Source organism: Candoia aspera, chromosome 18 (assembly GCF_035149785.1).
Source record: "Candoia aspera isolate rCanAsp1 chromosome 18, rCanAsp1.hap2, whole genome shotgun sequence".
NCBI lineage: Eukaryota > Metazoa > Chordata > Lepidosauria > Squamata > Boidae > Candoia > Candoia aspera.
Window position 1 is genome coordinate 4,155,501 of NC_086170.1, and position 12,029 is coordinate 4,167,529.

The 12,029-nt window shown below is 46.5% G+C and overlaps 1 protein-coding gene across 1 annotated transcript in view; it reads right to left on the bottom strand.

Annotated features, from left to right (window-relative positions):
• ACAP3 (ArfGAP with coiled-coil, ankyrin repeat and PH domains 3) overlaps positions 1–12,029 on the bottom strand; it is a 76,944-nt gene that overhangs the window by 37,185 nt on the left and 27,730 nt on the right. The window contains exons 2-4 of the mRNA XM_063317412.1: positions 10,797–10,854; positions 8,447–8,566; positions 6,311–6,364 (exon numbers count right to left, since the gene is read on the bottom strand). Coding sequence (XP_063173482.1) covers positions 6,311–6,364; positions 8,447–8,566; positions 10,797–10,854 — 232 coding nt within the window. The remainder of the gene's footprint in view (positions 1–6,310; positions 6,365–8,446; positions 8,567–10,796; positions 10,855–12,029) is intronic.

Genomic DNA, 12,029 nt, shown 5'->3' on the forward strand with positions numbered 1-12,029 from the left:
ATCTAGCAGCCGTTTCTAATTTATTGAGATCAGTTATGACTATGCATTATTATTAATACATTTTTATTTCTTTTGCTGTTTGACCATTAAACTGTTTCTCAACATCTTAATAGACAACTTCAAAGACTATCCCATCCCATCCTCTCCTGCTTCTTATATAATTATAATGTTACTTTAAAAAAATCCTTTCTTTTATAAGAAGGTGGCAGTAGTTCTCCAGTTCCAAATTCCAACCAACCCCCAGTCCCTGCATTAGGTTCCTGGCTCCTGTCACTTTTATGGCAATAGGACAGAAGTGGTATCCTGCTGCCTTGTTCCAAGCTGTTTCTCTGGCAGCTTTGGGACTTCACAATGGCCTCCCATCCAAGAACTAACCAAGTCCTACTTTTTTGAGGCTAGCTTGGCCATAGAGCCAGTACCCACATGAAGTTGTGACTGTGGGGTTTTTCAGGCAAGGAGGAGAAATGTGCTCTCCCCCACAAATCCTTCATGCCTCTGCAAACTCTAGCATCCCCCCCGGGGCGCGCACACTTCCCTCTTCTGTGCCCAAAGCACTGGCATTCACATCCTACACACTTGAAATAACAAAAATGTTTGTTTACCCAAGTAAAGTTTTCCTATGATGTTGAAGACACTGCCAGTAGCCTTAAAACAGCCTTTTGCAATCAGACATCCTCCAGGTATGTTGGCCTGAAGCACCCATCATCCCCTGCTGGCAAAGGGGTACCCTAGTAATAGCCCATCACCGAAACCTTCCAAGGGGAATTGCCAAAAGGACATACCAGAGCTGGTTCCTGGCTTGAAAATGGTTCTGGGTGGGTTTTAAATGCAAACAGATGCAAACATAAAGCATAGAAGACCACCCAGCTTTTGCCTTCTCTGCACTTTGCCATTTTTGCCCTGGGGATGAAAAATCAGACACAAAGCGCGTGCCCAAAGTTTCCCACGGCACCAGGATGCGCAATGCGATGGCAAGAGAGTGCCACCGACCGTTGAGCAGAAAAGCCCGTTTTCACCTCTGGGGTGAAAGCTTCTGGCAAGGTACCATACCCCAGCCAGTGTTTGCTGGGGGCTCACCAGAAGGCTTCATTCTGAGACTCAGATTGAGATTAAGCAAACTGAGAATCTACATGCCTGCAGAGAGAAAGGATGGATTCTAGGCCCAGAGTCCAATCTACTCCCGTAGCGTCTAGATCTGAAGCTCCCATCGGGATTCGTGGAGACCACAAGACCAGCTCACAGACAGGAGGTGGCGGCAGATTGGAGACGTCACAAAAGGACAGGAAGTTGTTGAATCTGCATGTTATGCACCTTGATTTCAGCAAGCGCCATCCGTTTCAGGTCGCAAAATGGGGGGTTGGCGCTGGGCAAAAACCTCCAAGGAGTTGGCGCCACACACTCGTTTCCAGCCCTGCTCAATCCCTTTTTCTTACTCAGAATCCCTTTCTTCAGTATAAGTCCACCTTGGCATCCTTCTCAATCAAGGGGATGACTCTAAATCGCGGGCGCACCTTTTTGGGGGGTCAACGGTCCAGCCTGGAACAAGATCTGATTTAATCTAATTAAAACACAATTCAAGAAAAAGGGGACCTGGAAAAGATGTAAAAGTGTCCAACCAGGCGTGGAATAAATGAAAAAAAAGGAGAACGTTTTCCTAGTTAATACTAAATAGTCAGGAGGGCCCAGGGAAAGGACTTCCTTCGCAAAACAGATAGTTAACCTGTGGAACTCTCCATCACATGATGGAATGATGGTATCCAATTTCAATGCTTTAAAATAACAAACTGGGTAAAGATGTCCTTTGGTTGAACTCGGTTCTGGGACACAACCGGAAAGTTTTGGGGCAGTGTGCGGAAGCGGTTTGCGAAAAATTCTGGGATTTTTCATCCTATTTCCCATCCAGACCACAGATAAAATTCCCTGATCTTTGGAATGGTCCAGCCCAGGTCTTCTATATCCTTCAACGTTAGTAACCCACCTTCCCAAAGTTTTGGGGGGTGAAGACACATGGAGGGAGCGTATCTTTCAACAGTGTTGGCCCTGAAGAAAAATCACAGAAACAACGATTTGAAAGATCAGCTTTCAAGCTCCGATACTGAACTGACCAGCAGCCAAGACCCTATAGAGATAATTTGCAGAGGGGGTGCAACATTTGATTTTTTTCAAAAAAGAATTAAATAATATATTTTTAAAAGAGCTTGGCTTCACCTTAAAAAAAAAAAAGAAAAGGATGATTTTAACTTCTTCTCAAGTCATTTTCTTGGCTTCCGAACTAGGCTTGGAGCAGACTGTGTAAAATAAGTTTCCAGAAAGTCTCTCTTCTGCCCACCCAGCTCCCAGCTCCAAAGAAGTCACCGAGATTCCAGAATGTGAGTCACTCAGCGGAGGTCACTTTGGACGGAGGATGCTCCCCTAGGATTAAGCTGTTGGCTCCAAGGCCAGCCCAACCATAGAGTCAGCCTAAGCCAGCCTTGGGGGTGCCAAAATTTCAGGGTGGCATCACACAACATTTTTCCAGTGGGGGTGAAAATGGAACCAATTAACTAGAAAGCCTGTCATTCCATTAAAAAAAAAAACAACCTCTTTATTTTGTAGAAGTAATATTCCAGGTTTTTTACATTCTTCTCTGAGCATGTTCCCCACCCCACCCTGGTTACTGATTTGAGTTTTCAGAAGTATAAATCAGCTTCCGATATTATTATTTTTTTAATCGCATGGCATAGCAGTTTGGTGTTCATGCTGCTTTTTCTTGCTGGGAAATCCTTGTGAGGTCCAGCAGCCAGATGTGTAGACTGTTTAGCCGTGACAAGTCACATTGCCCGGGGTGCACCACAAGGCGGCTAGCCTACATTGCACCGAGTTGGGCTGAGAGAAGGTGACTGTCCCAAGGCCACCCACCCGCAAGGCGGAACTAGAACTCACGGACTCCTGGTTTCTAGCCCAGCACCTTCACCACTAGACCAAACCGGCTCTCTAGGTTAGCTTCCGAGATGATGCCTTACATAGCGTTGCTTCGCCATCTAAGTTGTAACAGTCTGTGAAGCTAAAAATGACCAGTCTGTGTTTAGCAGAAGATTTTCTCAGCAGCAATGCCAGAAGAGATGTGCCTCATATCCTTCTCATCAAGCCAGAGTTAAACCAGTCATGCTGTAGGTCCTAGTTCACAAAGGACTGACCAGACTAATCCAGCTTTCCCAGCTGGGTGCTCTCTCATGCCTGCTCGTTGAAACAGAAGTGGGCCGAGAGCAGTAATTCACACAGAGGCACAATGGGCTCCCTCGCTTCACGAAAGGGAGGCCTCCGCTGCATCTAAAACCAATCATCCCCCCTCCTCCCTGTGGAGTCACGTTAGAGGTAGTCGAAGGGGAAACATCCAGAGACATGGCGGATAGCCTCCCCTCTGTGGCTGATGGTTTCTCGTGGCACAATAGTTTGAGAACAGCCAATTTTTTTTAAGGAAGCAGGATGCGTGTCTTACTGTTCCTCAAACAAAGATGGAAGTGCATTGAAACACATACCCCACAGGCAGAAAACCAGCATGTCAGCTGCAGCTCTTCTTCCTGGCATGCTAATTTTCTACACGCAAGGATTCCTTCAGTACTGGGGCCAGCAATTCCCGCCATTCCCACCTGCGGGGACTCTTGTATCACCCCTGAGTTGCTTGTCCACATGAGTCTCTGTTATTCTTCATTCTTCTGCAGTGAAGGTTTATAGGGAAAAGTGGGGGCGGGGGGGCCACTGAGCAGGGGTTGCACAGACAAGGGACTTCGCATCTTCGCAATGCCAGCAAAAGGCCCAACATTATCAGGCCGCACTTGCTAAGGCCTCTCTTTCTTTTCTCTCCCTTCCAGCCCATTCCTCATCCCAACACGTGCCAGGAGCCAGAGAACTCCATCTCTGCGCACGGGAGGGGCACACCCCCCGCAAGCCCAGGAACAAGAGAAGCACAACCATGCTCTTCAAATGGAGCACTTCCAGACTGAGTCAACCTACAGCCCTCTTAAGCGCATCAGCCCCTCCTGGACTCACTCTGTTCTTAAGAACCAGCAACGGGGCGGTGAAGAACTGTGCAGAAGGCAACCATATTCTTTCCCGGCAGTGGGCAGGCTCAAATTTCAAGGACGCAAAGCGACAGGGAAAGAGGCTTTGACCCTCACGAGCCGGCAGGCAGCAAAGTCCACGTTCGACGCGGACGGTTACAAGGAGCCTGACAAGAGAATCTGCGGAACCAGGGTCCCCGAAGAGGGACCCCTGACCTCCGCTCTGTCATCCTTTTGCAAGGCTGGCTTTAGCCTGTGGCAGGAGGAGGCAGCAGCCTTGGGCAGCCACCACGGAGGGTCGGAGCAAAGGAAAAGTAAAAGCCCGGCTCTCCTTGCATTCCCCCATGCGCCCACAAACACACTGCGGGTGCTGATTCCCTACCTCCGCCACCACATCCTGCCTCTGAATATCCACTGTTGCCAACGACAGATGTTCAGAACTCCTTGGGGAAGAATGTTCAAGTTTATTTTCCCCGTTGCAGAGGAAGCAGGCAATGACTGCGAAACAGGCCTGCAGAAATTAAAGCCCTGATTGCTTTGCTTTTCCTTCACCTCTGGAGTCCAATTGAGAAGAAAGCCTCTTAGCCCTTCTCTCTCAGGCACAGATTTTACGCCCCCACCCCCTCCACTAGCCTTTGCCTGCCCCAGACAGTCTCCGGGGACTGATTTCCATCCATCGAAACAAGGATGAGAAATGCAACGCTCTTCCCCGCTCAGACCTACCACCCCTGGGAGCAAAATCTTTTCCTTTTTCCCTCCCAAGACCACTGCAATCCTTCTGAGTCGTCCACACCCTCTGTCTGGAGTTCGGCTGCAAACGAGAGTTTTGGCCGGCTGGAAACTAAGTCAGCAGCTTCTATGGGACCATCAACAAGCCCTGCCCTGATCAGCTGATGGGTGAGTTACACAAAAGTACTTTGAAGCTCAAAATGCAACACACACATGTGACTTTGTCTGGGGGCTGCGTTTCCAGAGAAGATGTGATTCCCTCCCTTTCCTAAGATCTTAAAAAGAGATATATCAGGCAATCAGGGGATGATGTCCCATTACATCAAGAGGGAGGGGCCTCCTGGTGTCACAGAGCTGCTAACTTTTTAAATAGAAATATCTAATTTTTAGAGAAGGACAGAGAAAGTGGGTGGACTCAGTTAGGTGGAAGGACCAAATTCTTTGGGAGAAAACCTATCTATGTGGTCACTAAGGGTCATCCCTGACTTCACAACACATAATAATTCAATCAGAGAGGGATATCGAGAGTCCCTCTTTTGGGGGAGATGGGCGGTGACGAAATGTGAGAAAGAAAGAAAGAAAGAAAGAAAGAAAGAAAGAAAGAAAGAAAGAAAGAAAGAAAGAAAGAAAGAAAGAAAGAAAGAAAGAAAGGTAAGAGTCTGAAAAAGTTTCGGGAAAATGCAGGCAAACCTTCAAAGAAGGGAATATGATATGGGAACATAATATGAGAATATTTCAGTAGGCTGTGAAAGGTTCGCCTTCTAAATTAATTTACTAATTAAAACCTGGGAAACAAATGGAAGAGGAAAAAAATATCCTAAGTGTTCCACCTTTTATTTTCCTTTTCATCTGGGCATGATAAGAGGTAGAAAAAGAATTGTGGCTATAAAGTATATAGAACTGACTGGGGTACATAGAAACAGCAGAGTATCATTATCATCATTTGGGGGGGAGGATTTCTTTCCATTTTTCCACTGAATAGTCCTTACAGCACCAGATTTTGGAGATCCCCCCCAAAGATACACCCCCCTTCCCTCATTCTTTTCTCACTATGCCTAGAATGTGGGTTCACAGATTTCAAAGATTTGAAAAGGGTTCTGTACAGGCTACAGCTAAAAAAAATCAGCCCGTCTTCTGACCGTATCAGTTTTATGGGGGGTGAGGGGTCCCTTAAAAAAAAGCTGTGCAAAAATGTATATCTAAACACTGAACTCACTGCCCCACAAGCTAATGACGTCCAAGACTCAAAATGGTTTTTAGAATGTATGAGATCCAGTTTCCCACATGATGCTCACTGTGAAAAATTCAGCTAGAGACAACACCTGTTGCCAGGTGTTGGAGATGAAGAAGATCGACGGGATCTCTTATTGCACACCACCTTCCCAAATTATCTCGCCGACTTCTGCTGGCTAGACAGACGATGGTCTCCATCAATCTCCTCTTACATTCTGGAACTCCTCATTCAGGTGTGTTTTGGTGACTTCAAGAACGTCCGTTGAACTTGCATGCACAAAAAGAACTTGGGAAAGGACGCAACTCACCATATGGTAGTTGACCATTTCCTGCAAGCTGTCTCCAAATTTGTCCAAACATTCCTGAGAAACGAAAAGAAGTACAATGGGGTTTAGTTGCACGCATCAGATGTCTGACCAAGAAAGAACAGTTATTTGCAGCGGAGCATCCTACATCTCTTGGGAGGACCGACTGACCGTAACCGAGGGCAAAAGCACGCATCAGCTCGCCCCGTTTCCGTTCTTCTAACTGGTGTATGAAAAAAGCACGTCTTGCATAAGCTCTTTTCTGGGGGGAAGGTTTTTCACAGCATCAAGCAAAGGAGGACAGGACTGAGCCAATGATCCTCAACCATTCACTCCCTGCACAAAAACCAATGAATCTGGTTCAACGCTTAGTCCGATTTTAAAGCTGTCAGACGTATGACCGCCTACATCTGCTATCTGACACCCTACCAAATGGTAGAGCCAACTCCGCTGGAATACTTGTACCATACAGAGCAAGGGGTGCCGTATTTTCCAAACCAAATGAAAATGAGCATCTTTGGGACTGCTGTCCTACAGCGACGGCTGTTGCCCCCGTTCAGTCCACCCCCTCCCCGTGTCTGCCTCCCCTCTCCCAAATAACGGATGCTCAATGACCTAGTTCAGAGCCACCGCAGCTTTGCATTCTGGCTTTTTAGGAAACAACAGAATTCCTTAAGACACCCAATGCCTCAGATACTTTTAGCTACATGAGGAATCTGTGTCTGTGTCTGTGTGTGTGTGTGTGGGGGGGTTAATTGGGAGTTACAAAAGCCAAATGTTTCATTTCTATTTATTCTTTGCACCCAAAATGTCAGAAATTAGAATTTTTGTGGGGTTCTCCTCCCAACACTTTTTTTTTTTTTTTGCAATTTCAGGTCTGATTTGGTGCCTTTATTTAGAAAATTCGTAACATTCATTGGAAACATAAATTTCAAGATGCATATTAAGTTGCAATGGTATTTTCATCTCGGCCAGTGGGGAAGCGTTCAAGTAATTCCACATATGATCCAAACTTTAAACCTGTTCCTCAGAGGTAAAATCACATGCTGCTTTGACATGACACATTTAACCCAGCAGGTGCATTCACCCAACACCCTAACTTTGGTTACTGCTAACCTGGGTTAGTCTTTAGTAACTTAGCACATTGTGAAAACCCATCTGTTTCCTTTCCTGCACTGTGCAAACACAGAAAATGGGTAAATTCAGTAAGCAGATGCAGTCATAGTGTTGAAAGTGGCCTCAAAAGCCAAACTGTTGAACCCTCCGGCAATAAAACTGTTACCTCTGCTTCTAAGCAATCTGTCCTACCACCAAAGAACTCAAAAACCTGAGGAATTTCTACAAATTTCTAATCAAACTCTCTTCTTGTTTTGTAATTTGAACCTAGTGGCATTGGTTCTCTGCTCTGGAGTAGAAGATAATAAAATTATTCCACCCTCTTTCAGACAGTTGAAACGCCATCAGGAAAATATCTTCATTCTATGGCTGTCTCAAGATCCATCTTCCGCTTGTCGTCTTGTGCCTCTTTTTCTGTCCCTCTGTTCCCCATTTAAAACAAAACAGAACAAAAACCCAAATCTTGCAAGATCAGCAAATCTTAGGAGATTTCAAGTCTTTTAACTCCTGTGATTTCATACGAGAAGCATGAAATCAAAACGCCACGGGATCTGGGTAGTCTTGTGAATAATTTTGGCCAAAGTCCCTTGAAAAAGACAAAAAACAAAACATGTAGTATGTTTGTGTGTGCGTGCTTGATAAAAATCAGATGCCCTGTCACGCCTAAGCACAGTTTTGCCAAATTCGAAAGCTGCCTCTGAATGAGATAGAAAAACCATAGTCTCAGTGGGAACTGGGGGACAGAAATTGTAGAGCACTGTTTTTCAAACTTGGCAATTTTACGTTGTGTGGACGTCAGCTCCCAGAATTCCCCAGCCAGTCCACACATCTTAAAATTGCCAAGTTTGAAAAACACTGTTGTAGAGTAATCGTCTGTACTAGTCTTGTGAGAAATGCAACCCATCATCAAATCTGCGGCGGCAAGTCTGAACTTAGCGACGCTGAGCTCGATCAGCATTTTGTGCGTGCTCGAAATTTCCAAGTCCTCGTTTTGGGGGCAACCCCACCCCGCATCCCACTTACCGAGATCATTTCATCCTTCTTGCACTGCTGGGAGAGGTCTCGGACTCCCCCAACAAACTGCTTGTTGGTGATGATGTACGCTTTCCCGGCCTCTACCATATTGCTGCATAGCTTTACCAGCTGAGAAGGAAAGAAGGGGTGTGTAAGCATAAGAAGCTATTTGTTTGACCTCAGAACTGAACTGAATTCAAAGGCCTTTCACAGCAAAGTCTGCTCCTGGTTCTGTCCTTTAACTAGCCTTATTTAGGAGATATCTAGCTAGCTAACTAGCCAGCCATCTGCTGATCTAAGATTAGACTTACCCATTGAAATACAGATATTTCTTACTGGGCATCTATATAGGTACCAGAGATTTTAAACCAGAGGTGACTTCTTCATATTACTGTATATCGCGCACGCACACACACACACTTACTTTTCCTCACTTCTTCCCCAGTTAATTACAGATAAATATCTTCTCACCACCTTCCTCTTCTATCTGGGAACTAACCACTTCCATTTGGAAACAAGACAGAAAAAGAGCTGATTTGGGGTCTTCCCTCTCACAGACTAGAACATCTGGATGTAAGCCTGCATTTGCTGGTGCCAATTGGTTAGTGTCAGTGTCCTCGACCCAAACAGCATTGTGACAGCTGGGAACTGAAACAAAATGTTGGAGTTGATTCCCAGTTTTGTTCTAGCCTCCTTGGAAAAAGGCCTTGTTCAGGCTCTTTAGAGGAATGAAGAGTTTCCCAGGGGGCAAAGATCAGAAGGGGATCTTTTCAGCCCCTTGCTTCAGCCCGTTTAGCATACTGCTAAAAGGACTGAGTGACAAGAAAGACCTTGGTTAAGGTCTGGAGACCAGTCACTGTCCATCAGGATAGAGAGAGAGGTTGTTTACCTAACTTACAGACAACAATCTGCAGGCCTCCCTCTGTTCCAACTTTTCCCAACCTGGAACCCTCCAGAGATGCTGAGTTCCATTCCCCTAATTCTCAACCTGCACGAAGGCCATGTGGCTGAGGATGATGGGAGAAGTGCAACCCACCCGGAAAGTACCATGTCTGGGAAAGCTGTGGTCTGAAGAGAGGTCCAGCTTGGAGATAAACTGTGAAAAAGGGGAAGTGTGGGTTAGAAATGGCCCTGGCCCTCATAAGCACCTTGATAACAGAACAAACAAGCCCACAAGTCGGTATCGGTATCTTCACACCTGTGGTTGTGAGAATCTATTAACCGGACCCTCCCTTGTTCTTTCTTCCTTACCTCTTCATTTCATGTCACATTTCCACATCATTTTCTTCTGTGTGTGTGTGTGTGTGTGTGTGTGTGTTTCCTGCATGCCTGTCTCCCAACCACCTGGTGTTGCTATGCCATTTTTTGGTTTGGGATCCAATCCATCACCCTCCGGTTCCCACGTCAGTTCAGAAAGAGCAAATTTGGTAAGCGGACGGTTGAATGGGAAGTGAACTTCTTCATCGCCCACCCAGTGCAGACCATGGCCGGGAAATTCAGTGCACTCCAGATGTTTGAACCACAACACTGGTGGGGCTAAAGGAAGTTGAGCTCTAAACCTCTAGTGACTGCGAACACCTCCCCCAGAGCACAAGGGAAGTGGCAGATTATACCAGAAGTTATATTCGGTTCTCTCCTGTGTTTTGGGGAAAGACAAATCTGGAATCCCACCCGTGAAAGGACCCAGTGCTTGGAATGCTCAAAAAAGCTTGATATTAGGGCCTGCAAAAGCCAGACAAGAAATAAAATCTGAACACAGACCCCTGCTCTCTCTGTTCCCAACAACTGCCAAGGCAAGCCTAGGTTGCTGGCAACCTTCTTTGCACTGTTGCATCTGATTCCAGGGAACAAAAGCAAACAGATGCAGCTCCCGGTCACATCTGGCGGCCAGATGGGCAGCAGGGAGGCTCCTGAGCGAGCCTCTGGAAAGCGAGGCAAGCCCGTTCTTGCAACGTGGCAGTTTCTGCAATGCGGTTTTGTTTTCACCGAAAGCCAAGCGAGCCGTACATTATTTGCAACAGGAGCTCTTGAGGGAGGGGGGAGAGCCCTGAAATGCAATTAGACCCTCATGCTAATTGTGAGACATCCATCTCCCACAACCAAACACAGAGGAGCTGAGGCCTGGCAGAGGTCACTACATGGAAGAACCCCATGCACCAGCTACCGCTTACACAATCTGCATTTAAGTGTTTCCTGATTGGCCACACCCACCTATTATTATTAATCAATCAATCAATTAATTAAAAAGGCCTGCCGCCTGATTCTCAACCTCCTGGCTTCCAAATTGACCATGATTCCAACCCCTGGTTGTTCCTGCTGGCCCGGGCTCGTGGGTTCCTGAGACGCTTTCCCTTCTTACCTTGTCAAGTTTGACTTCTATTTCCACAACATCTGTTTCAACCTCATCTATGGTCGCCCTGCAAAAAGAAAGAGGGAGACTGAAACCCCAGCTTGCAGTCCCACACAGGAGCGTCGCCTTACCGGGGGTAGAAGAAAGCAACACTATAGCAGCAGAAGGGCAGGATTGGTGCAGAGAAGCAGGAGTGCTCTTTGGGTTGAGGTCAATGTTAACATTAACACATGGAGAATCATTTTCAGCTATGGTTAAATCAGCAACTTCGTCTTCATCTCATTGCTTCTGCCTGTCCAACTTCTGAACCATTTCCAAATCGACCCTGGGGGTCATCATTTTCTAAGTCAGGCCTACGGGGAGGCGTTTAGAGGTCACCTAGCCCAACTCTCTGATGCCAGCTGCAGAAAGCAGGGTGCAAACTCCACATCTCTGCCCACTGCTGCTTCAGCCTCTGTTTCCATGTATCCAATGGAGGAAACGTAAATATGCACAATTTGCGGCAGAGACAGGTTACGCACCCAGCCCCATGCTCAGTCTGCAGGACTTCCACAAGCAGCGCAACCTGGCATATCTCTGGGAGTTTGAGAGTCAATACTTAGCTAGTCTCAGAGAACAGCCATTCAGAATTCCAACCAACCACTGCCCACTTGACCCAACTTGCCGCCTTTTCATGATCACCACAGCAAACCTCTTTCTGAGCAGCTCTTCCCCATCTTCCAAATATACTACATTTCCCTTCTACTCAGCCAACCTCAGTTTTACTTCCTCTAAACTATGCTTGGATTAAAGACAACCAAGGTCCATGATGACGGATTAGAAGAGGACAGTTCTTTGCAGTAGGCTGTTGAGAGTGCCAGTGTCTTTCATATGGATCCCAAGGACGGCAATGACAAGAATTAGTTGGGTTCCCATGCAAAGCAATAGACTTTGCATGGATCAATAAACTGATCCAGACTGCCCTATGGGGGCAGACTCCTCTGTCTACACATACCATCTCTTGCTGGTTAGAGGCCTACCCCCATGCCACCATCTGTGGGCTTTGGACTGGTCCATAACACTGTGTTATCATCCACGTTCCACATACCAGGTGTGAATAAATTAGGAGTTGAAATGTTGGGACTGCCTCTATCACCAACGCAATTAGCAACCTACTTACAGGGGGTCCCAAATAGCATATCCTGTTTTTCCCCCCAACACAGAGCTCAGAAAGAACCAAGTTTTGTTTTCCCTGGAAGAATC